This window comes from Capricornis sumatraensis, chromosome 20 (genome assembly GCF_032405125.1).
Source record: "Capricornis sumatraensis isolate serow.1 chromosome 20, serow.2, whole genome shotgun sequence".
Lineage (NCBI taxonomy): Eukaryota > Metazoa > Chordata > Mammalia > Artiodactyla > Bovidae > Capricornis > Capricornis sumatraensis.
In genome coordinates, this window is record NC_091088.1 from 69,633,020 (window position 1) to 69,659,912 (window position 26,893).

General features: G+C 48.2%; 2 protein-coding genes and 1 pseudogene across 3 annotated transcripts in view; all 3 read left to right on the top strand.

Moving 5' to 3' along the window:
• Nucleotides 1–13,637, top strand: part of LOC138097115 (zinc finger protein 805-like) — a 724,976-nt gene extending 711,339 nt beyond the window's left edge. Inside the window, exons 8-9 of the mRNA XM_068993355.1 lie at nt 586–1,277; nt 13,055–13,637. Of these exons, the coding sequence (XP_068849456.1) occupies nt 586–1,277; nt 13,055–13,199 (837 nt within the window). The 3' untranslated portion in view covers nt 13,200–13,637. The remainder of the gene's footprint in view (nt 1–585; nt 1,278–13,054) is intronic.
• Nucleotides 10,002–12,141, top strand: LOC138097142 (zinc finger protein 671-like; annotated as a pseudogene).
• An 8,373-nt stretch (nt 13,638–22,010) lies between the features above and the next one.
• On the top strand, nt 22,011–25,675 carry ZNF304 (zinc finger protein 304). Of its 2 annotated transcripts, XM_068993364.1 has the most exons (4): nt 22,011–22,052; nt 22,362–22,382; nt 23,110–23,152; nt 23,782–25,675. In XM_068993364.1, exons 1-4 carry the CDS (start codon nt 22,026–22,028, stop codon nt 25,671–25,673), a joined length of 1,983 nt encoding a protein of 660 aa, XP_068849465.1. In that variant the 5' UTR covers nt 22,011–22,025; the 3' UTR covers nt 25,674–25,675. The 2 variants fall into 2 exon arrangements, with proteins under 2 accessions (XP_068849465.1, XP_068849466.1); XM_068993365.1 differs by lacking the exons at nt 22,362–22,382; nt 23,110–23,152 and having other exon boundaries at nt 22,011–22,059; nt 23,848–25,675.
• Nucleotides 25,676–26,893: the final 1,218 nt, after the last annotated feature.

Sequence of the window (26,893 nt, forward strand, 5' to 3'; positions counted from 1 at the left end):
CTAGGTGACAACACAAAACCTGAGGCCCCACAGCCTGCCCCTTCCCCCCCAGCCTCATCTGAGGAAGTCTCGCCCCAGAAACGACCGACTCAGCGGGCCTCAGGGCACTCCCAGCTGGGGCAAACCAAGGATGGGGATGGGCCATTGGAGATGCAGGAAGGTCCCGTGAGACCAGGGACAGGCCCCCAGGGGAAGGAACTCCCTGGGAAAGTGAACCCTGATCATCATGGTTTAGGGACAGATGACTGTCTGCCCTCGAGGACTGCACAGCAGCGAGTCCCTCCAGGAGACATTCTCTATGAACAGAAGTTACGTGGGCTGGTGCAAGGACCCCTGACTCATGAAGGGAACTTTCCCTGTAAGTGTGGGGAATGTGGGAAAGCTTTCAACACACATGGCTTCCTTGTTCAAGACGAGCAGCTTCACTCTGGAGTGAAGCGCTGTGGATGCACAGAGTATGGGAGAGCCTTCAGCAAGAGCGCACACCTCCTCCAGCACCACCTGATCCCCACCAGGGAGAGGCCCTATGAGTGCAGCGAGTGTGGGAAGGCCTTCCACCGTAGGTCACAGCTCACAGCACACCAGTGGATCCACACTGGGGAGAAGCCCTATGAGTGCAGCGAGTGTGGGAAAGCCTTCCACCGCAGGTCACAGCTCACGACGCACCAGCTGATCCACACCAGGGAGAAGCCCTATGAGTGCAGTGAATGTGGGATGGGCTTCTGTGACAGCACTAGGCTCATGAAGCACTCCGTCATCCACACCGGGGAGAAGCCCTACAAGTGCCTTGAGTGCGGGAAGGCCTTCTACCGCAAGTCGTACCTCAAGGAGCACCAGCGGGTCCACACCGGGGAGAAGCCCTATGTGTGCACCGAGTGTGGAAGGGCCTTCATCTACTGCTCCACTTTCATCTTGCATAAAAGGGCCCACACTGGCGAGAAACCCTATGAGTGCAAAGAATGTGGGAAGGCCTTTAGCAGTAGGTCAAGCCTTAACCGACACTTCACCATCCACAGTGAAGAGAAGCCGTACAAGTGCACGGACTGTGGGAAAGCCTTCAACCGCAGATCGTACCTCAGCAGCCACCAGCGGATTCATGGCGGAGAGAAGCCCTACAAGTGCGTGGAGTGTGGGAAGGCCTTCTGGTGGAGCTCAAGCCTTGTCCGACACGCCATCATCCACACTGGAGAGAAGCCGTGTGAGTGCAGTGAGTGTGGAAAGGCCTTCAGTCGCAGCTCCTCCCTCACTCAGCATCAAAGGGTTCATACTGAGGGAAGGCCTGTCTCTGTGACAGATGGGGGGGCAACTCTGCACACTTATGTCGTTCCACGTTTAGAGTTGAGCCTCTAAGAACTCTTTCTGGGGAAAGACTTCTGCGTGTAACCCCTGCTGCTAATGCTAAGTTGCTTCAGTCGTGTCCGACTCTGTGCGACCCCATAGACAGCAGCCCACTAGGCTCTTCTGTCCCTGGGATTCTCCAGGCAAGAAAGCTGGATTGGGTTGCCATTTCCTTCTCCAATGCATGAAAGTGAAAAGTGAAAGTGAAGTGGCTAAGTCGGGCCTGACTCTTAGCGACCCCATGGACTGCAGCCTACCAGGCTGCTCCATCCTTGGGATTTTCCAGGCAAGAGTACTGGAGTGAGGTGCCATTGCCTTCTCCTGTAACCCCTGAGGGAAATCTTTTGCCAAGGAAATACCTTACTCAGAATCTGATTATTCATACCAAAGAGAAATCCCCTCATTTTTCTTCCCTGTGAGAAGACCTGTTTGCAGGATATCAGTTGTCATCTAAAGAATCATGTTAGAAATGGAGTCAGCCTAGAAACTTAATTCTATATCTGAAAATTCACGTGGGAGAGTGAGCCAATCTTTACTGTGGACTTAGCAAAGTCTTCAGGCACGTCTTCCTCCTCAGTTTACACTGCAAAATTATCTCAGGGATATTTAAACAAAAGAGGAAGAGACATGGAAGAGAAGAAGAAATGCAAACACAGCTTTCAGATTTCCATGACGAGCCTGTGGCAGTTTGTCATCCCTTAGTTCATCTGAGGTAAGAGGAGTGTTGTTGCAGAGATCAGAGGACCTCGTTCGTTTTATCTCGTATACACGTACGCTGCTGTCCACTGTCAGGAGAGTTAAACAGTTGAGGGTGCATCCGAAAAGCTTTACTGAAAGTCACCTTTGCTTCCCTAGTAGCTCAGACAGTAAAGCATCCACCTACAATGCAGGAGACCCAGGTTCGATCCCTGGGTCAGGAAGATCCTCTGCAGCAGAAACTGGCAACCCACTGCAGTATTCTTGCCCAGAGAATTTCACGGACAGAGAGGCCTAGCGGGCTACAGTCCATGGTGTTGCAAAGAGTCGGACATGACTGAGCAGCTAACACACACACCTTTGTTCTACAGCATTGTCTCTACCCTTGAGTAGCCTGTGTCTTCATGAGAAATATGAAGCCTTGACTTAACAATGCACTTTCATATTTAAGGGGATAAAAATGTATATATGAATGAACCCATTTTACTGAAATGATTGATACTTTTGAAACATAATGTGTCATGTGTCTTTAACCAGCTGACACTCATACTTAATCTGTTTCTCTATTTGTCTGTCGGGTGAGGAGGACAGTATAACTGTGCAACCTTCCCGGATGGATCCCAGTTCTTCCCTCTGATTCTTCCTTAGACAGGCTTCACGAACACTTCAGTGGTTTTCTAGAGGTTGAATTGCAGCCGCAACAGAACAAAACACACAGCTAAATTAAGCTAAATGATAGCAGTACATTCAGAGAAGGAATCTCCTTTTTAACCTTACAAAAGATTGTGTGAAGATTCACTGTCAAGTAAAGTGACAAGAATTTTACCGATTGAAATGAGCTTGTGTCAGTACAGGTACAGGTGAGTTCCACAGTGTCGCCATTGGCTTAGTCCCAGTGTAAGGACTAATGACTGATATCATTTGTCAGGGTATTTTGAGATTCCTTCCTTTTATTTTTTTAAGCAACATGTGATAGTATTATCATCTCACGTTAAGAAACATACTGTACAGAAAGACATAAAAATAATCATGTATTCACTCTGAACCCTTCTCAGGGCTTTTCAAATGACTACACGTCTAGTTTTTATGGCCATTGTAGGCCATGTCATTTCTGTTGTGTTACTGCTAAGTCGCTTCAGTCATGTCCGACTCTGTGTGACCCCATAGACGGTAGCCCACGAGGCTCCCCCGTCCCTGGGATTCTCCAGGCAAGAACACTGGAGTGGGTTGCCATTTCCTTCTCCAATGCATGAAAGTGAAAGTGAAGTCGCTCAGTCACGTCTGACTCTTAGCGACCCCATAGACTGCGGCCCACCAGGCTCCTCCATCCATGGGATTTTCCAGGCACACTCTATGGCATTATTGTGAAGGCCACTCTTTATCCTTTTCATGTCTTGTCTAAGAAGTCTTCAGCAAGCTCTAAGTTCTTAAATCTCTGATACATATTGAGTTACTTTTTGTATTAACCGTGTGCAGTTTAGGTTGTGTTTTTGTTGCCTAAGGATGTTCAGTTGTTCTGGCACTGTTTGAATAGTTGAAAAGACTATCCTGCCTCTATTGAACTGAACTTAGTGGGAAAAAAAATCTATTGGGCATACTAATTTTTGGACTGTTTCTGAGTTCTTTGTGTTATCCTACTGATCTGTGTATTTAAACCTCTGCCAATACATTATGTTGAATACTGTAGCTATCATTAAACCTTAAAACTGGATAAAGTACTTCCATCTTCGTTATAGTTTTTTTTTTTTTTATAGTTTTAAAAATTGATTTAGTTTCCCATGTCAATTTTTCCTTTGGTTTTCTGTGTAAGTTTTAACATGTGCTGGTCTATATATTAAAAACGTCTTGTGGGATTTTTATAGAAATTCCATTAATCTATGGATCATTTTGGTGAGATTTGGCATCTTTATTATGTTGAGTCTTCCACTCCATGAACATGGTATGTCTCTTCATTTATTTGGATCTCTGATTTATTTTATAAGTGTTTGATAATTTTCAGCTTACAGATCCTGAGCATGTTTGTTAGGTTTTTATTGAGTTTTTAACTTCAGTTTTATCATTGTCATTACTGTTATTGAGAAATATAATTAATGTGTATATGTTGACTTTGTATCCTGTGCCCTTGCTGGACTCATTTATTAGTTCTAGCAAGTTTGTTTGTTGGCAGATTCCTCAGGATTTTCTTCATAAGCAATAAGTTACCTATCTGCAGCTCAGCTCAGATGGTAAAGAACTTGCCTGCAATGCAGGGGGCCCAGGTTCAATCACTGGGTTGGGAAGATCCCTGGAGCAGGAAAGTGGGATCCCACTCCAGTGTTCTTGCCTGGGAAATCCATGGAGAGAGGAACTTGGTGGGCTACAATCCCTGGGGTCACAAAGAGTTGGACACAACTGAGTGAATAACACTTACCTGTGAATATTGAACATCTTATTTCTTCTTCCTTAGGTATATCCCTTTTATTTCCTTTTTCTTTCTTTATTCTGCTAGCTAGAATTTCCAGTACAATGTTGAATAGAAATGATGAAAGAGGACACCCATGTCTTATTCTTAATGTTAAGGGGAAAGCATTCAGTTGCTTGACCATTAAATAAGATGACAGTATGGGTTTTTATACAGATGTTTTAAAACCAAGTTTGGTAGGTTTCCCTCCTAATTTGCAAAGAGCTTTCATTATGAACTGGTGTTGAATTTTGTCAAATACCTTTTCTCTTTCAGCTGATGTGATCATACGACTTTTCTTCTGTAGCCTGTTTATATGATAGATTGTCTGACTGGATTTGAATGTTGACCCAGCCTTGCATTTCTGCAGTAAACCCTGTAGTTTATGGAACACACACACACACACTCCTTTTGCCAGTATTTTGTCGAGAAATTTTATGCATAAAATCGAGCATATTGGCCTGTTTTTTTTTTTTTTGGCACTGCTGTCTGAATAATACTAGCTTCCTAAAATGAACTTTGAGTGTTTCTTCCTTTTTCCCTCCCAGCCTGGTTGAGATTTTGAGAGTTGGTTTTTTTTCTTCTGTAAATATTTGGTAGAATTCTCTGGTGAAACCATTTTGGCCTGGAGATTCCATTTAATGGAATTCATTAACTTCATGAGAATATGTAGGGATGTTATTAGCTTTGATACATTGTAAGGCAAAGTTTCAAGTTGAATATCTTACAATGATTTAAAACCAGCAAAATTATGCTTTGAATAATAGGACTTGAACACTTTAAAGGACCATAGAGACCCTCTCCAATTTAATGATTAGAAAACTCAGGTGCAGAGAAGGCAGGTGACTAGTGTAGGCCCGTATTCTCAAGATAAGGCCAGATGGTATCCGTTTCTCCTAGCCTGTTGGAATTCTGCCCTTTATACTGCTTATAAAAGCCCTATCCAGTTGGCATTGAGGATGTGATTATTTTCAAAAAGCACATTTTGATGATCTTTGCTTCCTTCAGGCATAGGTTATTCTGTAACAATTTTAAGCACATCTTTAGATGTTTTCATTCAGATCTTCTGTTACTAATCTGTGTCCTGTTTTATTGCACTCTCTGTTTTATTTCATCCTATGCAAATTAGATTTATCTTTTTATGGTCCTGTGTATTGTCAGTTTTATATATATTTATTTTGTGCTAACTCTAATATATTTATTTTCCAAATTTTTATTTGCTTTATCTCTGTAACATATCTTCAAAACTGTGACTTATAAACTGAATATTGCTGGATAGTTTTCAGCCTACTAAAAACTACTGACAACCAATTCAAACATTTATTACATGTACATTTCATGTGATAGCTGGCATATTTGATTTAAAATGCATCTTCCTCTTGTGCTTTTCAGGTCTGTGTCTTCGACATTCTTTTAAAAATTTCTGTAGATTATTTACATTCTTCACTTTTAGTTGGTAATGTATATACTTCTGTTTTATTAGTGTTTAAGTTTAAAAATTATATTCATGTCTTTAAGACAACAAAGTATAAGTTAATATCTTAATCTTTTGCACGATGTGGATATTATTGAGGATCACATGGTAATTCCATTGTTCTCCTCAACAAGATATTGTTCATGTTTTACATAGATAATGAATTAACTGCATTTATTCACAGGTGCCCTTTCCTTGGATCTTCGGTCCTCTGTCACTGCAGACCTTTCACCTGGGATCATTTTCCTCTGGCCTTAAATGTAGTTCATTGGAGTATAGTTGCTTCACAGTGTTGTGTTATGTGTGGGTTAGTTATCTACTATTTCATTCTCTTTTTGAGAAACATTTTCAGTATATCCTTCCACTATGTCCTGGACCCACTATGTTGTATGTGACTGGAGGTGATTTATTTTGTGTTAATAGTTTCCTGGTATTAAGGAACAGTGTTTGAACATGGTACAAGAACAACGCATCCTAGAAATTCTAGCAGGCTCAGTAATTAGATAGAGTGTTGAGTTGTTGGAATAATAAAAGGAAGACTGTGTGGAATGCATAGGAGAAATAATGTCTGGTAACCAAGCCGATGGATTGCGACATAAACTGACTAGATGACTAACAAACCCCACTGTCTCTTTTTGGCTGCCTGGGCGGTCAGCATGTCCTAGCTTTCCTTAACAGTTAACCCTGGGACCATGTGCATGGGTTGGGGCCCGATGAATACATGCGGGAGTGGTTGTGGACGCGCGTCTTAATTGCTCTTGCGTTTGTGCACCGTTCTGGGAATCTCCTCAGTGGTTCTCAGTCTCAAACCTCCCCAGGACGTAGTGCTCCCTCAGGTGCTGTAGGTTCAGAAGGGGGGTTGATGGCAATGATGTCTTGATGAGGACAGGTCCTCATGACCTGAAAAGCCTCTGAGCTTCCAGCTGGGCCATCTCATCATCACATATTTGTACCCAAGTCTGCCAGAAGAAGAGGACAGGAGGGCAAGAAGGAGGCCCCAGTTACTGGGAACTTGATGACATGTCATCATGTCATAGACGTGAAACCATCAACTCCACTCCACACTTGGACCTGAGGGCACTTAGTCCTGATGTTCCCAAGATCAGACTCTTACTTGTAATAATGCAACTCTGGGCATCGTGCCTACCTGTAGTTTAAGAAGTCTATCTGCTCTTTAAGAGATAACTAAATATGGATAGAAAAAAAGGACTATGCAAAATAGTACATACAAATGTATGCTTTTTATGTAAAGCATTTAATCAGTACCTGAGAGTTTGAAAAGTTTGAAAGTCTAGTCACTCTTTGCGACCCCATGGATTGTAGCCCACCAGGCTCCTCCGTTCATGGGATTTTCCAGGCCAGAGTACTGGGGTGGGTTGCCATTTCCTTCTCTAGAGGATCTTCCCAACCCAGGGATCGAACCCGGGTCTCCCACATTGTAGGCAGACACTTTACCATCTGAGCCACCAGGGAAGTCCTGAGAGGCTACTTGCCAAGTCAAGGAATCATGTTTTCATAAATAATGCCAACATTCTTGCAAAGAGGTATCCATGGCTTAGCCTTTCACAGCCTTGTATGTGAAAGCGTGTCTGCAATCCCACGGACTGCAGCCGGCCAGGCGCCTCTCTTCATGGAACTCTCCAGGCAAGTATCTGGGGTGGGTTGCCATTCCCTTCTCCAGGGGATCTTTCTGACTCGGATCGAACCTGTGTCTCAGACCCGCATTGCAGGCAGATTCATTACCATCTGAGCTAACAGGGAAGCGCCCTTCTCCAGGAGATCTTCCCAATCCAGGGATCAAACCTGGGTCTTCTGCACTGCAAGTAGATTCTTTACTGTCCTATCCACCAGGGAAGCCCCACGTTAATACTAATGACAGTAGTACTGTTCAGTCAGTCGTGTCCCGCTCTTTGGCACCCCATGGACTGCAGCACCCCAGGCTTCCCTGTCGTTCACCATCTCCAGGAGCTTACTCAAACCGGTCCATCAAGTCGGTGATGCCACCCAACCATCTCATCTTCTGTCATGCCCTTCTCCTGCCTTCAATCTTTCACAGCATCAGGGTCTTTTCTAATGAGACGGCTCTTTGCTTCAGATGGCCAGCGTATTGGAGCTTCAGCCTCAGCATCAGTCCGTCCAATGAATATTCAGGATTGATTTGCTTTAGGATTCACTGGTTTGATCCACTTGCAGTCCAAGGGACTCTCAAGAGTCCTCCAACACCACAGCTCAAAAGCATCAGTTGTTCAGCGCTCAGCCCTTTTCATGGTCCAACTCTTAAACCCATACGTGACTGCTGGAAACGATTTTGAACCAGTCTGTTGCTCCATGTCCATTGTTGCTTCTTGACCTGCATGCAGATTTTGCAGGAGGCCAGGTAAGCTGGTCTGGCATTCGCATCTCTTTAAGAATTATCCATAGCTTGTGAACTCAGCACCAGTCCGAGCTCCTCATGCCCTGCGTCTGGATGGAACCCTAAGTCCTGCAGTGATCAGAGAAGGCGGGGCACTGCCCCCAGGCCTATGGCAATTTGGGCACTCTCCTTTAAGAGGAAGCCGCGCCCTGTATTAGGAAAAAGTGAAGCTAAGTTATCTCCCAGTCTCTCCGCGTGGTGCCGAGGGGCCATCGCCAAAGAGAAGGGAAAAGGCGCACGCGCGTTGGCACAGGCTGGGAGTTAACTGTTGCACAGAAGCGGATGCCACCGGCACTTCCGCCTTCACCCCTGGGCCAATCACAATCCGGGAAGGGCCGTTTCCGGCGGCTTCGGGGCGGGAGTTCCGGTCTCGTTGCGGTAGAGCCTCCTTCCGGGAGCGGTTGATGGTTGAGAGGCGACCACGTGGACCGGAGCACAGCTCCGGGACCGTGTCTCTAGGGCCGGGCGTGGAAGGCGAGCGAGACAGCGGGCCTGTCTCCGCACCCCATCGGAGCCGTGACGCCCCAGCTCCGGCTCCTTCGCCGTGACACTGTGTCCCCGTCTATGGGACAGGAGACTTCGCGCCTGGCGTTTGCCAGGCTCCGCCAAGACTGCACGTTTCTGCAGGCCTCCACCCGCGCTCCGTCGCCAAGGGCCCCGAGGACGGCGGCCTGGGCCTTTCGGGCATTCGACGTCATTTTTTTGGTTGTTGTTTGACTTCATTTTATGGCGGGCTTCGGAGTTTGAGGCGCGGCCCGAGCTGAGCCTGCCCTGGTCTCCCGCCTCTCGGGGCCCCTTTCCGCCCACTGTGTCCCGTGGCAGTGGCAGGTGCGGCAGCACCGATGAAGCCGGCGCAGGTGAGTGGAGGGCCACCCAGAGCCACGCCCTTGGCGATAGCTGCTGGTGTTTTTCCTGGGACTCTGCCTTCCCTTCTCCCGGTTCTTGGTCGCGGGTCTCTGGAGGGAGTTACTTCTGGGGTAGGCTACCGAATTCAGGCATATGAATAGATTCCTAAAATGACAACTACGGGGGTAAATTTCGGCACCATGTGCCGACTCTCAGGGGTGAGCCAGAGTTGGGAGTGACCAAGGTCTACATTGTGCCTTAGGGGAACAGAGAGCACCCGGGCTGAGGTCAGGCCTGGAATGACAGCCAGAGGAGCTAGGCCTCCCTTCTGAACGTTTGGAGAGAAGGTGGAGGTGATTTAACACGTTTCCTTACGTAGGTTTCCTCTGGCTGCACAGAGGAGGCTGTGGAAGTGAGGGAAGAGGCAGGGAGCCCTGGGAGGATTGTGAGCCGATAGCTTTAAGATCCAAGTCCAGGGGACCGGTGGGCGAAGGTGAGCCCGAGCTCACCTGGGAGATCCAGTCTGAATGACACCAGGACAGCAGGCTGGCAAGAGAGAGTTTGAGGTCGGTCATACTGTACTTAGCTTAGGAAGTATTTTTTTCTGCCCTCCTGCCTGGTTTTGCTCTGAGCTGCACACAGTAATCAGAGGGAAAAGAGGAGAGAGCAACTACCAGTGTGGCGCACAGTCGGGCGTCTCCTCTGAGTTGGGAGACTGGGGAAGAGAGGGACGTGGGGTGCTCTGGGGCGAGATGCTGCCTGCCAGCTTATCTGTCCCCATCGTGGCAGGGTGGTGTGACCTTCGAGGATGTGTTCGTGTACTTCTCCCGGGAGGAGTGGGAGCTGCTGGAGGAAGCTCAGAGACTCCTGTACCGCGATGTGATGCTGGAGAACTTCGCACTGGTGTCATCGCTGGGTGAGTCCCTGTTGCTACCTGGTAAATTACCCCAAAGCTTAGTGCGCTGAATAGACACACGTTTATCTTACAGTTGCTTTGGGTAAAGAATCAGGCATATTCTACTTGGGAACCCCTAGCTTAGGGTCTTTCATGACCTTGCTGGCAAGCTGCCCAGGGTTTCCATCTGATCTGAAAGCTCAACTGGTGGTGAGTCTCCCTTCAGGGTCATGCACGTGGCCAGGAGGCTGTTGGACGAAGCCCTCCCTCAGTTGCTCGCCATGTCGTGTTCTCCTTAGGCCGGTCACAACAAGGCAGCTGATTTCTGAGATGACGGCAAGAGACAGCATCCAGGAGAGAAACTGATATTTTTACAGTCTGCCCTCAGAAGTGCCATCCCACAGTGTTTCATTATTTTCTAATGAACAAAATTATTTTCTGTTCATTATAAAATAGTGTTTAAACCCAGCCAGCACTCAGCTGGAAGGCATTAGAAGGGACGTGATTCCCAGTTTCCTGAGCTGAGTGTTGTTTTTTCTTATGGGCAGTTCTCGGTGTCTCACACTTTTGTCACGGCGCAGCTTCTTTCCTTGTTCCCTGGAGTAGGAGTGTGAGTCCTAGGGTGAGGGGCACCTCCCTCCTCTCCCAGAGCCGCCCCAACCTCTGCTGCCTGGAGCTTTGAGATGAAGGATTTGGGGGTGAGAAGTCTTGCAGTCTGCCCCCGACACGCCAGATCTCTGGTCTCCTGTGCCCCGGGTTCTGCCCCATTCCGCCATCTTCTCTGTGAAGGGAGTCTCCCAGGGTCACTACTGACCCCTCATCAGCTGTTCTTTCCCATTAGGACTTGCAGTTTCCAGGTCTCATGGGGCTACCCAGCTGGAGCCGGAGGGGAGCCTGGGGTGCCTGAGGAGGTAGACACTGCTCCGGTCAGAGCAGAGAAGACCTGGAGGAGGCCCAGGCCTGGTGAGCAGAGAGCGCGGGCAGCAGGGCTGGCCCAGGCCTGGTGAGCAGAGAGCGCGGGCAGCAGGGCTGGCTTTGCTTTATAACAGCAGTTTGCGCTGCACCTGTGGTGTCTCCTCCCCCGTCTTGGATGCTTCGCTTGTTTGTCGCTGCTGCTCTGCCCTTGGGCGCCTGCCTGTTCCACCCCCCTTTCTAGTCGCACGTCTCACCTGACCTCTTGCTCCTCCACACAGCACTCCACAGCATTGGGTTTCTTTTAACATGTCATGAGATGTGCACATATCCTTACATTTCCCTTCAACACTGTCAGGCCAGATACTCAGTTCTGGGCCAGGTTTGATATTCTGTCAGGCCAGGTTTTTCTGGCCCTGGCTAGACCCTTTCTCACAGCACTCACCTGGCACAAGGAACCAAGAGCCTTGCTTCAGACCATCTGCATGGTGCGGTTCAGAGTGCCCTTGGCCACGCTGCCCCATCCTGGTATCCCCTCCTCCGAGGTTCCCTTCCTCTGTAACAGTCAGAGGCCCCTCCTCCTCCTGATCCTGGGCCCCATGTGAGGCCCGCAGTCCCACAGACCCATTGCCGGTTGTATCAGGTGCACATTTGTTACTGGAGGCCACCAGCTGAACATGCGCTTCAGCCACATCTGTCGTCCTTCAGGTTGTTGGCACGGAGTGGCGGGTGTGGCTGCATCTTCTGAGCAGGGGGTTCCTGTGAGCCAGCCGCAGATGAGAACTGCCCAGGCTGAGCCCTCCATCCACATGGCTCACCCCTGCGACATGCATGGCCCAGTCTTGAAAGACAGTTTGGCGCCTGGCTGAGCCACAGGGAACTCCCAGCAGGTGAATCATGGGGAGAGATTTCGGGTGTAGTGTAAACCTTGACCAGATACAGAAGTGGTGGAATGGAATCTTCAGAAGAGAAAACCCAGGCTTCATTTGTAAAGCGCTACGGATCCTGTACATCAGAGACAGCCTTCACTTGCAGAGAGGCTGGCGAGAACTTCCCAGCCAGCACCTGGCCCCTCGCCATGGGGAGGAGCCAGGTGGGCATGTTGGGAGCTTATTCTCTGCTGTCATCGCCACGAGGTCCTTTTGGGTATTGGATTCCTGTTGGGCCAGAAAGCACAACTGAGGCCATAAAGCCTTCTGCCTCTCAGTGGCCCTTGGAGGGAATGTTGCTCCAGGGTCAGTTGACTCTGGGACTCTGGGTTGGAGCAAACTAGAAATCAGAAATGCGAAGGGCCCTGGAGCCCAGGAACAGTTTCCCACAAGGAGAGTCTTCAGGAGGATGATCTGTGAACACCGTGGTGTGAGAACAGGTGACAGTCTGCACTCCAGCAGTCACTGGAGCAATCCTCCGGTAGATGCTTTTCATAAACAGAACTCAACGTGCACCAGGGAAGGCTTCCATGATCTACACAGGCAAGTCTCTGCAAGTGGAAGAAAATGTGGGACAGTTTAACAAATGTTGATGTGCCTTTCTCCTGAGGGTGGGCCCAAGTCAGCACATGAGGATTTATGCTCAGCAGAACCACAGGAGTGGTCAGGCTCATGCAGCAATAGCACATTCACTCTGAGAAGCCTTATAAATGCAAAGAGTGTGGGAAAGTATCTTGTGTCTGCTCTGCTTTTGTTCCAAGTAACATTTCGCACTCCAAAAACAGTCATACTTTGAGTGCAAAGTATGTGGGTATACCTGCTATGGCAACTGTTTTTCCACTCATCATGTGAGGGTTCTCACGAGAGAGGACCCCAGAGTACAGTGAATGTGGAAAGGCCTTCATTCTCCCTTATTTGTCTGGCCTAATAGGATCCATGCTGGAGAAAAACCCTTTGAGTATAAGAATATCAGAGAGCCTTTAGTTATAGTTCCTCCCTGATTCCATACGGGAAGGCTTACATGAGGGAGAAACGTGAATCTAGTGAATGTGGACAGTGCCTCTTCATTCATTCATTCCTTACCAAGCCTCAGAGTGTTCATACTGGGGAGAAGCCCTGTGAGCGTAAGAAATGGGCCAAAGCCTTTTACATGTGAACTTGTCTCAGGCACTATCAGAGCACTCATACTGGGAAAAGACCTTTTGAATGTAACTCCTGGGGAAAATCTTCTGAACAGAGGAAGCTTTGTACTCTGAGGAATTATACCAAAGAGAAACAAGTGTTCGTATGCTGTGAGAAAATCTTCTGAGATGAGTTATCACTTATTGTCATTTGAAGAGTCATACAGGAAATTGGTCCATCCTAGGAGATTGCATCTGAGGATTTATAAAGGAGAGAGAACCAGTGGCTACTGTGCAGTTTCAAGACTCTTCAACCATAGCTCTACCATTACAATGCACTGAAAAATATAACGGGCGAATAAATGTATTTATGACTTTTTTTCTGATTTTCCTGAGAAACCAATGACAGTTTATTCAGTTCAGTTCAGTCGCTCAGTCGTGTCCAACTCCTTGCAACCCCATGAATCGCAGCACACCAGGCCTCCCTGTCCATCACCGTCTCCCGGAGTTCACTCAGACTCACGTCCATCGAGTCCGTGATGCCATCCAGCCATCTCATCCTCTGTTGTCCCCTTCTCCTCCTGCCCCCAATCCCTCCCAGCATCAGAGTCTTTTCCAATGAGTCAACTCTTCGCATGAGGTGGCCAAAGTACTGGAGCTTCAGCTTTAGCATCATTCCTTCCAAAGAAATCCCAGGGTTGATCTTCAGAATGGACTGGTTGGATCTCCTTGCAGTCCCAGGGACTCTCAAGAGTCTTCTCCAACACCACAGTTCAAAAGCATCAATTCTTTGGCGCTCAGCCTTCTTCACAGTTCAACTCTCACATCCATACATGACCACTGGAAAAACCACAGCTTTGACTAGACGGACCTTAGTCGGCAAAGTAATGTCTCTGCTTTTAAATATACTATCTAGGTCGGTCATAACTTTTCTTCCAAGGAGTAAGCGTCTTAATTTCATGGCTGCAGTCACCATCTGCAGTGATTTTGGAGCCCCCCAAAATAAAGTCTGACACTGTTTCTACTGTTTCCCCATCTATTTCCCATGAAGTGATGGGACAGGATGCCATGATCTTCGTTTTCTGAATGTTGAGCTTTAAGCCAACTTTTTCACTCTCCTCTTGGCTGGCATTTTTTGTTGCTGTTTTTGGGTGGCAGGGGAGGTGTTTGAGAGATTAAACACCTGAATTAATACGCACTGTGTGCCACGCCCCACCAGGAAAGCTGGGAGCTTGAGAACATCTCTGCAAATGTTACTTGTTACAAAACATCATCTTAGGTGACACCTTGGTTTATGAGGCCTTTAAAACTTAAGATACAAAAATGTTGTCTACAATTGTAATCTAAAGACATAAGGACACACTTATGAATGGGTACATTTTACTTTACTACTTAAAACAGTTTAAGTTCATTTTTATTTATCTGTTAATTATCGAGATACAATTGACATAACTATGTACATTTAAGATGTACATCATATTTATCTGATACATTTACACTGTAGTATGATTGCCATCGTAGCATCAGTCAGCCTCTGTTAGCCACAGAATTATCATCTCTTCTAGTGGTGGGAACAGATGAGATACCATCTCTTGGCAAGTTTAATGTTTATAATATAGTTTTATTGTCTGTAATCCCTGTACTGTATGTAAGATCTCTCGGAATTATTTGCCTATGAGGTGTAAGCGTATGCCCGTGAACATCATCCTCCCACCCCCTGACCCCACCCCCGGCCTTTGGTAACCATCACTGTAATGTTTTCCAGCTCAGTTTTTGGTTTTGTTTTGCTTTTTCCACATATAAGGGATATTATACAATATTTGATGTATATCACTTAGCATAATATCCTCAAGGTCCATCTGTATTGTTGCAAATGGCAGGATTTCCTTTCTCCTCAGGGCTGAGTGGTATTCCATTGTTGATGTATATATGTTTTTATTCCTGTATCCGTTGACGGACGTTTTGGTGGTTTCCACATCTTTGCTATTGTGAACTATAATAAACATGGAAGTGCTCCTGTCTCTTTAATAACCTGTTTTTCTTTCCTCTGGAGCTTGAGGATGATATTGATTGGGATTGCAACTTGTCTGCACCATGCCCATCCCCAACCACATGGCCTTGGTCATGTCACTTAGGCTTGGGCTTGAGTATTTGTGTGTGTAAAATAGAAACCTTGGTTACATAGAGTCAGGAGACCAGCAGGAGGGAGCTCTCACACCCTGCCGTGGACAGCAGTGCCCAACAGGAAGGAGAAAGGTTCCTCTTCTTCCAGGAAAAGACGCAGTCAAGGAAAAGCCCTGGACTCTCTCCTGATTCACGTTTCCCCTCTGTGAAAGTGTTCTCTTGCTGTGCAGGTCCTTGTTTGGTGGCACGCCATTATTGCAGGCTCCAAATCAGAATTCTCAGTTGATCCTGTGTGAGCCCCTCTTTGCTGGAGAAATAGCTGGCAGTCTTCATTTTAGGGGAACAGTGTTCAACAGGAAAAACCCAGAGTTCAGAGGTGAGTATCAGACTGGCTGCCTGATCTCCAGGGCCCCCTGAACTCTGCTGTCCCCCTTCCAATCACAGCCCTTCCATGGCATGTAATTTGAATCTGAGATACAGATAGAAATCAGCCCACACGTCGAATTCTAGACAGAGGGAACCTCCTGTGCAGTGATGGGGAGCGGGGCACACGATCCTGAGGCACGTGAGAAATCGAAAGTTCAGTGTAGGGAGTTCTGAGGGTAGGGTCTGGGCACGGAGGTGGCTCACCTGAGGGGCTTGTCAGTGGGGTCTCCCAGAGAAGGTGAATTCTGCGTTGGGAAAGCCAAGGGCACATATATTCTGCAGGGATGCTGTTCCAGGAGTGCCCAGCTGTTTGCGAAGCCCTCGTGGCAAGACTCCCTCAGGGGGACGAGGCCAGTGCAGAGCAGGAGACGTGGGTCCAGCATGGACGCCTTGTCACAGGCACCAGCGGCAGGCACATGCAGGGCACGCTCAGAGAGGCCATGGGGCTCACAGAGACTAGCAGGAGACTGCAGTGCCATCACACACAGGGTTCCACAAAGATGAATCTGCAGACGTGCAACTTGGACACATGCGGGACACAAAATCCTATGCAGAAGTACACACAGATAGCCACCAGGACACAGAATAGAGAGGATATGTTTATGTTGACCAAAGACACACACACTCATGAAAACAGACACAGGATGCCCAGGTACGTGTGCTCACAAGTCCCATACGTACCGTGAACAGTGCTCACAGGGATGTGCACGTACAACACACAGATGCATCCACTGGCACAAAGATACGTACATGCAGACGTGGGGCACTGGTGTGCGGAGATGGAGACACCCAGAGAGAAACTCCTGAACACACACACGCTACACAGGACACAAGCAGCAACGGGTACACAGAGAGGGGCACAGGGTGAGAGGCAAAGGTAGACACCTTTGTACAGCCACGTTGGCAGATGTACAAATGGTTGTACATGAATAGGGGGAACCATCCAGAGACACACAACAGCTCACTCGCTCACGTACACACACATTTACATGGGCATTCCCAAGTGCAGATCACATAGAATGTGATGATAAACATTTAACTCTGCTCTTAAGAAAACAGTGGATCTAATGAGGTGGATGAAACGAGCCGATTATAGAGTGAAGTAAGCCAGAAAGAAAAACACCAATACAGTATACTAATGCATACATATGGAATTTAGAAAGATGGTAACGATAACCCTGTATGCGAGACAGCAAAAGAGACACAGATGTATAGAACAGTCTTTTGGACTCTGAGAGGGAGAGGGTGGGATGATTTGGGAGAATGGCATTGAAACGTATAATATCATACATGAAACGAATCGCTAGTCCAGGTTAGATGCATGATACAGGATGCTCCAGGCTGCTACACTGGGATGACCCAGAGGGATGGTATGGGGAGGGAGGTGGGAGGGGGGTTCAGGATGGGGAACACGTGTACAACCTGTGGTGGATTCATGTTGATGTATGGCAAAACCAATACAATGTTGTAAAGTAATTAGCCTCCAATGAAAATAAATTTGTATTTTTAAAAAGTGCATATAGATTATGTAAGTTGATTACAAATTTTATTGATACAAAGGGTGTGACATGCTTCCCAGGTGCTGCACTGGTAAAAATCCACCTGCCAAGGCAGGAAATACAAGAGATGTGGATTTGATCCATGGGTTGGGAAGATTACTCAGAGCAGGAAATGGCACCCCACTCCAGTATTCTTGCCTAGAGAATTCCTTGGACAGGGGAGCCTGGAGGGCTACAGTCCGTAGGGTCAGAAAGAGTCTCAGCATGTCCCAGTCATGCTCAGACATGACTGAGCAGTTGCTCACAATGCAGTTTACAAATGGTAATGGTACATCCAATGGTTTCTGTTGCAAATTCCACAAGCCAATTAATTAATTCTTACACAGTGCTTTCATTAATTTCAATTTTAACTCTTTGTGTCAAGATGAAATTTCAACATATGTATATATGTATATATTAGAAATAAGCAAATCCAATTCTAAGCATATACCCATTTAAAATGAGGACTTTTTTTTCTCCCAGATATATATACAAGAAAGTTTACAACAGATTTATTGATAACAGCCAAGAGGTTGAAACAACCAACCCAACCATCAGTAGGAACATGCCTAAATAAATTATGATCTGGTCACATGAATGAAGATGTAAGAGTGTAGAATGCAGAAGATGAATAATAAAAATGGGCATCTGGTGATCTGATCAATATTTTGTGCTAGAAAACTGGCTACTTGTTCCCCAATACTCTTTTCTCCTTCTGGACACCCAGGAGGATAGGCATGTCCCACCACCTTCCCTAACTTAACTTGGAAGCATGCAAATAAATTTTGGCCAATGGAAATGGGCTGGAGTGATTGTGAAAAATGTTTCTTCAATTTATCTTCTCATTTATACTCCTTCCTGGGGTACCTCTGTGGACCTCAATAGTTCCAGTTGTCACTCCTCCCCAGGAATGATTACTTCTGTGGGAGCTGTAGCTCCAGGTGATGGAAAGATGATATCTTGAAGAGGACCATGACCTGAGCCACTAGATACCAGGCTGGGCCACCTGACGATCATACATTAGTACCAGGTCTGCCTGTTGAGGGTTATGGTGGAAGGCAGGAGGAGCCTGAGTTTGTTCTGAATTAGGCATGATTTTGTCATCTCACACAGTGAACCATGATATGAAACTATGTTAACTCCACTGCCCATTTAAGTCTAACAGAAATTACTCTTGATACTTCAACGTTTCGAATCATATGGTCTGTAGAAATGCATCTGTTTGACAATAGACCCAGTAGTTTATGACAATTGCCTGCATTTATTGTTTTAAAAAATAGAATGAACTTACAGGTATACAGCTGTGATCTATGCAAAATGTTTGCCATTACCTATAATGCTACTTGGTGAGTCAAGACTGATTGCATTTATATTCTGAAAAATATGATCAGTGATTCTGCAAAGAGCCTCCGACATCCTCCTCTAGCTGTATGTGTAGGAAGTTGTGGTCATGATGAATAGTAACAGTCAGCTTGTGTGTGTTCAGCACCAGGTCTTGTGCTAAGCACTTTTCATCTCACTGTCCATTTGGAAGGTATTTTCTCATTTTAATTGCTGTAGTTGGGGTAAGGAGGTGGTCATGACTTTCAATTCCCACGCCCAGGGTTTTTGTGTCAGAAAGTGTAGGTTGGATCCCAGAATGTGCTTTTTGAGCAAGTTCAGAAGGGATGCTGAGCCCGTTTTAGATATCAACGAATAGCAGGCACATTTCATGTTACGACAGGAAGACTGCACAAGAGAGGGGTATCGATCTCTTATATATATATAGGGTTAGGGTTATATATATATATATATTATATATATATATAATATATATATATTTCCTTTTGGCCGCGAGAGTAGCTTGGGGTTTGTAATTCCCGACTAGGGATCAAACCTGGGCCCCCTGTTGTGGAAGGGCAGATTCCTAACCCACTGGGCCACCAGAGAATTCCCTTCCATCCATTCAATTTAAATCTCAGTCTCCAAAACTCCCAAGAGGTGAAGCAGCTCTCCTAGGATGAAAGAATGCTCCACCTGCTGGAGACGTCGGAGGACGCCGCTTTCCTACATGTCATCACAGAAATGTGGGCGCGTCGCCTTTATGGGGAGGTCGGGCACTTCCCGGATGGCTCAGATGGCTATGCAGGAGACTCGGGTTCAATCCCTGGGTCAGGAAGTTTCCCTAGAGGAGGGAATGGCAACCCACTCCAGTAGTCTTGCCTGGAGAACTCCATGGACAGAGGAGCCTGGGGGGGGCTACAGGCCATGGGTCACAAAGAGTCGGGTCCGACTGAGAAACTACCACCTTCTAGAACTTAAGAACCTTTCTCTCTCCACCTGCCTCCGCGCAGCTGTCGGGGACAACCAGAAATCGGCCTTTTCCCCGGCTGGATGTGGGCCACAGACTCCTTTATCCAGAAGTCTGTTTCGCGGCGCATCCGCTCTGCGCCAATGGCAGCCCAGAAGATGCGCGTTTCCGTCGGCCCTTTCAGACAGAGGCGGGACTTCCGGCGTCACGGTCGTGACGTATTTTGCTGGTGCCGGGAAAGTGGCTGCGGAAGCTGCGAGTCGGCCTGGGCGCCGCTTTCCGTGCGACTCTCGGGAAGCGAATAGGAACGGACGGTAATAAGGTTGGGGCCTCCGTCCGCGCCCTTAGGACGATCCATGGTCGCCGCCGTGGGACGGGCCGCCTAGCGCGGAGCAGTGGGCTGGGGCTGTACTCCTTCCCAGGCCTTCGCGCTCGCTCTCCGTCCTCGTTCGCTTCCGGAGGCGGCACCCGGAGCCTGTGCGCCGTTTTGGACCACGAGGAAGCCAAGGCTCCGAGCTCGACCATCGTCCAGGGCCCACCACACCCGAGGGGGTGTGCGGGTCCCGCTGCTCCCACTGCAGTCGCGTTTCTCGACCTGGTTCTACTCACAGGACCCCATGGCGGCTGCGGCGCCAACGAACTGGGCTCAGGTGAGTGGAGGGTCCCTCAAGCCCTCGCCTACTCAGGTGTGGCGGACGTTGTGTTCTCAGGCTTTCCGAACTTGGTCTTCGTCGCTCCCTTCTCTTGAGTAAGAAGGCGGTGAAGGGCGGTCATTGACGGTGAATACGTGGGGAGGATCCCGTTCCCAGTGTTGACGGGATGAGGTGCGAAATGGTTTCCAGGGCTTAGGAGCCCCCAGGTACCAACACTTGGAGGTGAGGTTGGATTAGGTATGTTCTGGAAACGGCAGGTCGCTGCGGTTATGTGTGCTCAGAACAGAGAGCAGGCAGGCAGGAGTCGGACTGGAATGGCAGTCTGGGAAGCTGGACCACTGTTTTGACGGTGATGGGAACCGCGGAAGGTTTATAACAGAGAAGGGAGGTGATCTGACGTTGGGTGTTAAAGGTCCCTCTGGTAGCACAGTGGAAAGACTGGGGAAGCCTGAGGGTGGGACGTGAGACCAGGAGGGTGTCGACTGCAATAGTCCAAATGTGTTGATTGTGGGTGACTAGAGTGGTGGCTGTGGACGTAAGAGAAGTGTGTGAATTTTGTATGTTTTTAAAGTAGGGCCGATGGAGGTTTTCTGATGAGACGTATTGATGTTTTGGGACTCTTCACCTGTCCTTCCCTCTGCGCTTGAGTCTGGGGACCTTAAAGGAGGAGTCCTTTCTAGCCCAGCACCCTGAATCTAAGCCAGGAGTTATATGAAGAGGCTCCTGCTTTGGGCAGCCAGTAGGAGGAAGACTGGACTGGTGCATTAGACTCAGGAACATCTTATGCAAATGCTTAGAGGTAAGATTGAGTTGGGAGTCCTTAAGGAGCCGCGGGTCTTAGTTCCGTCTGTTGAGAAAAGGGTCAGGAGTCGGGCAAGAATGAATGGCAGGCTGAGGAACTGGGCTTCTTGTTTTGAAGGTGATGAAAGACATGGGCTTCCCAGATGCCTCAGTGATAAAGAGTCTGCCTGCAGTGTAGAAGACGCAGGAGACACGGGTTTAATCCCTGGGTCAGGAAGATCCCCAGGAGGAGGGAAAGGCAACCCATTCCCAGTAGTCCTGCCTGGGAAATCCCATAGACAGAGGAATCAGGCAGGCTGCAGTCTTTAGGGTCCCAAAGAGGCAGATTCAACTAAGTGACTGAACATGTGGCATGCACAAAAGACATGGAAGATTTGGAGCAGAAGAGAGATGCCCTGAATCAGATCTTAACAGGCTCCCTCTGGCGGCTGTCTGGTTGAGAGTGGAATGTGGGCATTAGGGAGGAGGCTACTGCAGTGGTCCACAGAAGTGCTGATAGTTGCAAAGAAAGTCCCAGCTGGGCACTGAGGACTGGGTGTCTTGCTCAGGCACCGGGGTGGCAGTGGTGCCTGTCAAACACAAAGGAGTTCTTCCTGGATGCTGTGTGCAGAGTGGCTTCAGGGGTGGGGTGTGCCTTGGAAGTGTGGACTGGAAAGTTTTTAGTCTTAATGGAAGGGGACCCCAGATATGAGGAAGGTGTGGTTCAGAGTGATGTACATGGTGGGACGAGCATGGACTGATGGCCTTAAAGTTGTTTCTGGGAGGCATGGTCAGGAGGACGCCAGCGGGAGAGTGTTTGGTGCCCTTCTTGCTGGACCCATGGCTTACATAGTCTCTGTCTGCCCACCTGCCTGATTTTGCTCTGGGCTGCACACGGTGATCAGAGGGACAGGAGAGGGTGGCCAGGAGTGGTGTCATGGCCGAGTATCACCTCCGAGTTGGGAGGCTGGGGAGCAGAGGAGCCAGGGGGTGGGAGGTGAGTGGGGGGCCTGGGGAGTCCTGTTGTCTGTGGGCTCAGCTGTCCCCTTCATGGCAGAGTGGTGTGACCTTCGAGGATGTGTTCGTGTACTTCTCCCGGGAGGAGTGGGAGCTGCTGGAGGAAGCTCAGAGACTCCTGTACCGCGATGTGATGCTGGAGAACTTCGCACACGTGGCCGCCTTGGGTGAGTCCCTGTTTCAGTTACCTATTGGTACGTGTCAGACTACTCCAAAAGTGAGTGATGTAAAACAATAAAAAGGCCTTATGTAAGTTTCAGTGTGTCAGGAACTCGTCACACCTCACCTGGTGCTTTTGGCTCAGGGTCTGTCATGAGGCTTCAGTCAAGCTCCCAGCCGAACTGTTCTCATCTGAAGGCCATTCTCGGGAGGATCTCACTCACAAGCTCGTGTTTTGTGTTTCCAAGAGGTCATTCCTCGTGGCTTGTTGGACTGTAAGCGTTGGTTCCTCGCTGGCTGTTGGTCAGAGACCCTTGGCTTCCTTGTCACCGTAGCCTTTCTGTAGCGCATCTCACAGCAGGGAAGGAACCTTCTCTCTGAGCAGAGAGAATGTCCAGGACGGTAGCTGGTCTTTTTCTAACCCAACCTGGAAACAATGATCTGATCATTTTTTCCTGTTCCGTTCTTAGAAATGGGTCAGTCAGTGTAGCCTCCGGTCAAGGGAAGTGGCTCATGCAAGGGCAAGAACACCAGGTGACAGGTCTTCCTGGGCCATCGGAGAGGCTGCCTGCCACAGGCCCACACGCCGGCTGCAGTGTCCTTGGGTTCGGTTTTTCCCTGGTGCCCTGTGGGCAGCTCTTCCTGTCCTGCCAAATCAGGGGCTCTTCCCCCTCCCATCTTGGTTCCCAGGGTCGGGGCTGTGGATGGTCAGGCAGAGCCGTGGTGGTGTCCCTTCCCTGAGCAGTCTGACGCCTGCTGCACAAAGCCATTCTCGATCAGGTTAGGAGTTCAGGGCTCTGGCTGACAGTCTTGGGGACGGACTGTGCCAGGAGATATAGGTGCTGACATCGTCACTGCTTGTGGAGGGCTTAGGGGTGTTCTGGCGAGTCCTCCTTCAAGTTTTTGTTTTTTAACATTTTCTCTTCTCTGTGGGATGAGTCTATCTGGGCCTTTCATTTGCCCTGCCCTTTTTTTTTTTTTTTTAATAGGAGTAGGGCTGATCCAGAATGTTATTTTCTTCCCACCTTTTTTTTTTTCCCATAACTTCCACCTTCCAGATCCCATGTAGTTGCCCAGTGGCAGATAGGCAGAAAGTGCCGGGTGCTTGTGGGTGGACCTGACTCCAGCCACACTGAGAAGCCAGAGAGAGCCTAGCACTGCCACATAGGAACTGAGAGAACCATCTGGGGGCAGGGTTCATGTTGTACTGTCAGCCTGTTCACCAGTGGTTTCTTGCCGAGGCCCTTGGCAGTACCTCACTTCTCCCTTTCCTCTCCATTCATTGCACTTGGTGTTTCTCCTGTCTTCCTTCCCTTGGCTGTTTTCCCACCTCTCTGGCCTCTGTCACTCATTCCCCTCAGCTTACTCTGAAATGCTCCGTAACATTGGCTGCTTTAACACGCTACAAGTTGTGCACATATCTGTAAGTAGTCCAGAAGAGCCACCTACTTACTTGCAGTTAGATTTTCCTGGGCCTGGACACAGCCTTCTGCACCAGGCCCACCTGACAGCAGAAGCCAAGGCCCTGCCGGAACCCTTCGTAGAGGAGTGAGTTGGAGACCTCGCCTCTGCTTCCAGTACTGTCTGCTGTCGTTGTGTCTTTACCCAGGATTGGAAGTCCTCCATACCTTCCAAGGTGCAGGAGTGACAGTGGGCCCTTTCTCACTGATCCTGGCCCCCTCATCCTGCCAAAGCCCACGGACTCACCCACTGGTGTGTCACACACTCAGAGGGGATGGACTTGCTGCTTCCCACCAAAGTCAGCGTGTCCTTCACTAGCATCTCTTTGCTTTCAGGTTGTTGGTGTGAAGCAGACAATGAGGAGGCCCCTTCCGAGCACAGTGTTTGTGTAGGAGTGTCAGAGGTCAGGACTCCTGGGTCCTGTCCACTTATCCAGAAAGTCCATCCATGTGAGAGAAGTGACCTGCTCTTAAAAGACATTTTCCACCTGGCTGAACACCAGGGTTCCTGCCCTGCACAGAACCTGGACACACGTGACCCCTGTGGGCAAGGATTCCTGCTGAGTGAAAACTTTAATCAGCACCAGAAACCACATAGTGGGAATGATCCCGTCCAGGGGGATGGTGATGAGGCCTCATGTGTGAAGAGCTGTGCCGTCTCCGAGTTAGGAAGACCTTTTATTTGCAGGGGGAAAGGGATGGACGTGCTGGATAGCTCTAGCCTTTTCCAGCACCAGAGCACTCACAGTGGACTGAGTCCACACAGAATAGCTGAGTTTGTGGAATCATTTGCACACAAGTCCAGTCTCAGTTGTCACCAGGGAGACAGTGATGAACTGATGTTTCTCAATTGCACTGATGATGAGAAAGCCTTCATGAACGCCTTCACTCTCCTCGACAACCAGATAACTCAGGCGGTTGAAGTGCGATCCCTTAGATGCCTACCTTGTGGAAATCTGTCCAAGGAGAAATCCGCTCTTATTCATCACAGAAAACTTCATGGTGGGAAAACATCACATGTGTGTAAGGAGTGTGGAGAGGCCTTCATTCACTCGTCTCACCTAAAAAGTCACCAGAAATTTCACACTGGCAAAAGACAATATACGTGCAGTGAATGTGGCAAGGCCTTCAGCCGCAAAGACACACTTGTGCAGCACCAGAGAGTTCACACTGGAGAAAGGGCTTATGACTGCACTGAATGTGGAAAAGCCTACAGCAGAAGCTCCCACCTTGTGCAGCACCAGAGAATTCACACCGGAGAAAGGCCTTATAAGTGCAGTGAATGTGGGAAGGCCTTCAGTCGTAAAGACACACTTGTGCAGCACCAGAGATTTCACACAGGGGAAAGGCCTTATGAGTGCAGTGAATGTGGAAAATTCTTTAGCCAAAGCTCTCACCTTATTGAGCATTGGAGAATTCACACCGGGGCGAGGCCTTATGAGTGCATTGAATGTGGAAAATTCTTTAGCCATAACTCCAGCCTCATTAAACATAGGAGAGTCCACACAGGAGCAAAGTCTTATGTGTGCGGCAAATGTGGGAAGGCTTTTGGCTGCAAGGACACACTTGTTCAGCACCAGATAATTCACACTGGCGCACGGCCTTATGAGTGCAGTGAGTGTGGAAAGGCCTTTAGCCGTAAAGATACGCTTGTGCAGCACCGGAAAATCCACACTGGAGAAAGGCCTTATGAGTGCAATGACTGTGGAAAATTCTTTAGCCATAGCTCCAACCTCATTGTGCACCAGAGAATTCACACTGGAGCAAAGCCTTATGAATGCAGTGAATGTGGGAAATGCTTTAGCCACAACTCCAGCCTCATTCTACACCAGAGAGTTCACAGTGGAGCAAGGCCCTATGTGTGTAGTGAATGTGGAAAAGCTTACATTAGTAGCTCCCACCTTGTTCAACACAAGAAAGTTCACACTGGAGCGAGACCTTATAAGTGCAGTGAATGTGGGAAATTCTTTAGCCGCAACTCTAGCCTCATTCTACACCAGAGAGTTCACACTGGAGAAAAGCCTTATGTGTGCAGTGAATGTGGGAAGGCCTATAGCAGAAGCTCCCATCTTGTTCGGCACCAGAAAGCTCACCCTGGAGAAGGACCTCATGAATGCAGCAGTTTTGGTGACCCTTTAGCTGCATCTCTCAAATTTGTTTAACGCCCAGAAACTTCACACGGGAGAAAGGCCTTATGAATGGAGTCAATGTGCTGTGTCCCTGTTCAAGATTATAGGAGTCACACCAGCAAAGGTGGGAATCATCGTTGGTACAGAGGCACTGAGATAGTGGAATGGGGATGACTGAGGCTCAGGAGAGGATGGGTGTCTGTTCTTAAGGCGGCGTCTCTATATGTCTGCGATTTTGGCTCTATGGCATGAAATTATACAGAAATTCTCAGGGCCTTCACATCTCCGAGTCTCCTGTGGCCACCACACTGTCTCAGTAAATAAAGGTCTGTGGATTCCTGTACCTCCCTGGGCTGTTTACATTCTGGCCGTCACTGCACAGGCAGGAGCCCCAGCAGTGACAGCAGAGAGACCAGGGCTCGGGCTTCTCTGACCAGCCAGCGCTCCTCGTGACTGAGGTGGGCGTGAACTTCGTTGCTGTGCAGTTTTTGCTGATCCTGAGGCAGGGCTTATGCTCCTAAATTGTGTAGAGAGGGATAGAGTAGAACCAGAACAGCTGGCAGATGGGGCTTTCCAAGAAGAATGGTAAATATGGATATTTATGGGGAATATTTAGTTCTTAACATCTGTTGAGGTATGATGACATGAAATAAATGGCATGTATGTAAAGTGTAAAATGTCTTATGTTTCAGCATGTGTATGTACTGACGAGACCACACGTCAAGATAATGGAGATATCCAGCACAGCCAAGAGATTCCTTGGGTCCCTTTATAATCCTCCTCCTCGTCCTTTCTAACCCCCCCTTTCCCACAACTCACATTTAGTAGCAAGCATATTCTAGAATTTCATATAAACAGAATTATATACTTTGTGGAGAGTGGGGACTCTGGCACTTTTCACCAACCATAACTTTTTTGACATAAGCCGTAGTATTGCATGTACCAGTTATTCATTTGTCTTGTTGAGCACTATTCCGTTGTATGGATACACCACAATTGTTCTTGTATCCATTCACCTGTTGTTGGATGTTTGGGTTGTTTCTGGTTTGGCTGTTACAAATAAAGCAGCTGTGAAGATTTGTGTATTATCATTGAATTATATTCCATTGTATGGATGTACTGCAGTTTGCTTATCCATTCGCTGACTGAAGAACAGCTTGATTGCTTCCAAGTTTTGGCATTTATGAATAAACCTGCATCATGCATTGTGTGTAAGTGGACGTAAGTATTCAGTTCATTTGCGTTCAAGCCAA